This window comes from Portunus trituberculatus, chromosome 23 (genome assembly GCF_017591435.1).
Source record: "Portunus trituberculatus isolate SZX2019 chromosome 23, ASM1759143v1, whole genome shotgun sequence".
NCBI classification, from domain to species: Eukaryota; Metazoa; Arthropoda; class Malacostraca; order Decapoda; family Portunidae; genus Portunus; species Portunus trituberculatus.
In genome coordinates, this window is record NC_059277.1 from 2,990,001 (window position 1) to 2,992,500 (window position 2,500).

At 40.3% G+C, this 2,500-nt stretch overlaps 1 protein-coding gene across 3 annotated transcripts in view; it reads left to right on the forward strand.

Moving 5' to 3' along the window:
• The window catches only part of LOC123507838 (neurotrimin-like), a 75,666-nt gene that overhangs the window by 72,388 nt on the left and 778 nt on the right, over nt 1-2,500 (forward strand). For all 3 annotated transcript variants that reach the window (XM_045261096.1, XM_045261095.1, XM_045261094.1), the window contains 3 exons: nt 856-985; nt 1,590-1,708; nt 2,229-2,500. The exon at nt 2,229-2,500 is cut by the window's right edge and continues 778 nt beyond it. In XM_045261096.1, the coding sequence (XP_045117031.1) occupies nt 856-985; nt 1,590-1,708; nt 2,229-2,267 (288 nt within the window). In that variant the 3' untranslated portion in view covers nt 2,268-2,500. The remainder of the gene's footprint in view (nt 1-855; nt 986-1,589; nt 1,709-2,228) is intronic.

A 2,500-nucleotide genomic window follows, 5' to 3' on the forward strand; every position in this document is an offset into this window, starting at 1 on the left:
TGGATAGCTTTAAAGCTTTCAAAACATTCATGAAAACAATATCCTTTTTATATTCTATACAGATAAACTGTCATATATGTCCATTAGCCACGCAAGAATTAACTTTTATAACTGAAACACGACAATCAATTATTCCGCCCTTCATGCACTATTAAAGGACTTTGTGTGGCCTAACAGTCCACTCCCATAATCAATAACACTAGATTAGCATGGAACAGGCGAGGCTTGAAGGGTTAAGACTAGGTGCGGTGTGTACAGTGGAGAAGAGTAATGTGTGTTATGTATATACCTATACGAGACCAGGTGTGTCATGTGTAAGGGTGAGAGAGATACGGCTGGTGCCTGTATTCTCAAACGTAATGGCTTCTTGACTATTTTCAATTGAGTCTTTTGGAATTTTTTTACATTTTTAAGTATCTTCATGACTGGTGATTGCAAAACGTGCTCTGGTAGAAGTCCTTGGAGTTTTTGTGGTCATATGGATAGTTTTTACAGTTTTGATGGATGTCATTGGAATTTTCAGGGTTGTTTTTCATTATTCCTGTTATGATTAGAGGCTCAAGTGGAATAATTCAGTGGGATCTTTTTTATTGATAGTGCAATACTATTTACAAAGAAATCACTGGGTTTTGAAGACGTTTTTATCATTATAAACCTCTTTTATAGCTCTAGCGGAAATTTTTGAGGTATATTAAGTACTTTTGGAGTTTTAATTGGAACTGTTAAGATTTTCGAGAACTTCTTTTCGTATTTTGATCAACGTGAAAACCCGAATAAAGAACTTTGAAACTGTATAGGTGAAAAGATGTAAGAGAGCATAGGTGAGAATGTTAACCCAGGTGTGTCTGTGCTTAGGTGAGGGTGGAGAACAACGGGGGCCTGAGCGTTCTCTTCCTGAGTAACGTGAGGCCTGCTGACTCTGGGAACTACACGTGCGCGCCCTCCAACGCACGTCATTCCTATATCAACATACATGTGCTGAAAGGTGAGTAACTACCTTCTCCCTAGCGTCCATCACGCGCAGAAAGCCAGGGGGGTGCATCAAAGGACCAGTGTAAGAGGATTAATACATTGTTTTGTTGTATGTCAAGTCTTGTAGTAAGCTTTCGTGTCTCCAATAACTTATGAATAGATAAACATGCAGCATATTGTGTTTGTGAATTTAATATTTCGGTGTTGTGTTTTATATTTTATTCACCGTCTGTCTATCATTTCTTTTTAGCATTGTTTATTCATTTTACTTCAAACCTTGTAAGAACTTCACTTGTAAACAAAGATAAATGCGGTAAATTCTAATGATGACAAAGGATTGTTAAATTTTTCTTTTTTTGTTTTCCTAAGCTATGTTTAAACACGCATATTAACAACGAAACCATCACACATTTATGATTAACCATGGAATTTATGAATTTTTCCCTACATTCCTTTCTCTCTCTGACTTAAAGTAGCTCACAAACAGATGAAAACGTTCTGAATTGTGACCTTGAAACTCCAATGTTTTTGTGTGTGTAAGTCTTGCCTGAAGATATTGACGCAGGAAAGTCACCGGTGATGGAAGTAAAGTGTTGTTTGTTGTTGTTGCGTGTTAGGTGGCGAGACCCCGGCGGCCATCCACTCGGGGACCGTCACACTCTCCTGCCCCGTCCTGCTCCTCCTGCTGCTGCTGTGGCTGGGCTGCGGACACTTCACCCTCACCTCCTGTGCCACGGTAAGCTCCAGCTGTCGCCTCGTCATTCGTCCCACACGTGATGTTATAAAAGTGCCCCAGTATTATATCAGCATTCCTTGTTTTTATATTTATTGATTATATGAAGAGTAGTCTTTAATTAATAGTGCAATGGGTCTGGTTGTATCAAATGGAGGCGTAACCTTCCTTCAATAAACTCCACGTTATCTAAGCACCCCCTCCCCACCAAAAGATATGAGTTACTGTTCAATACATGGTTTGTTTAGGGTAGAGTAGATCAGACGAGGTAACCTTATTTGATTGAATTAACGTAAACTCTCAAGAGCCCTACAAAAAGATAATCAGTCGCCTTCTATTATTTACGTGGGTTAAGTTCATGAAGTTAGACTTGACTAGATAACTTTACTTAACTTAACCTAACCCTAACTTACACAATTTACTCTACAAATAGCTTAAGAGGCTAATCTTTAAATAAGTCGATTTTCTTCCTCTATCTGAAAGGAAAAAATATGAAAGTTTCCTCCTTCGGCTTTATCGACAGACTGTAGAAGGTCGCGGCGTTGGCTTGGCAGTGACCTAAATCCAAGCTTCAGTAATGACAAAGAAAAACAGACAAACAGCAGGTGGTGTCCCCGCTTCACCTGGGTTGCTTCTGCCCGGGGACACTCAAGAATCCTGTCATCTTGAACACCACCTGCCCAGCGTCCCTCCAGACACACCTCACCATCTCACTCACTCCACACCAGTCCAGTATTTTGATAGAGCCGCGTGTCAGGTACAAGGTGGCGGGTTGGAGCCTGTGGATGACTGAGA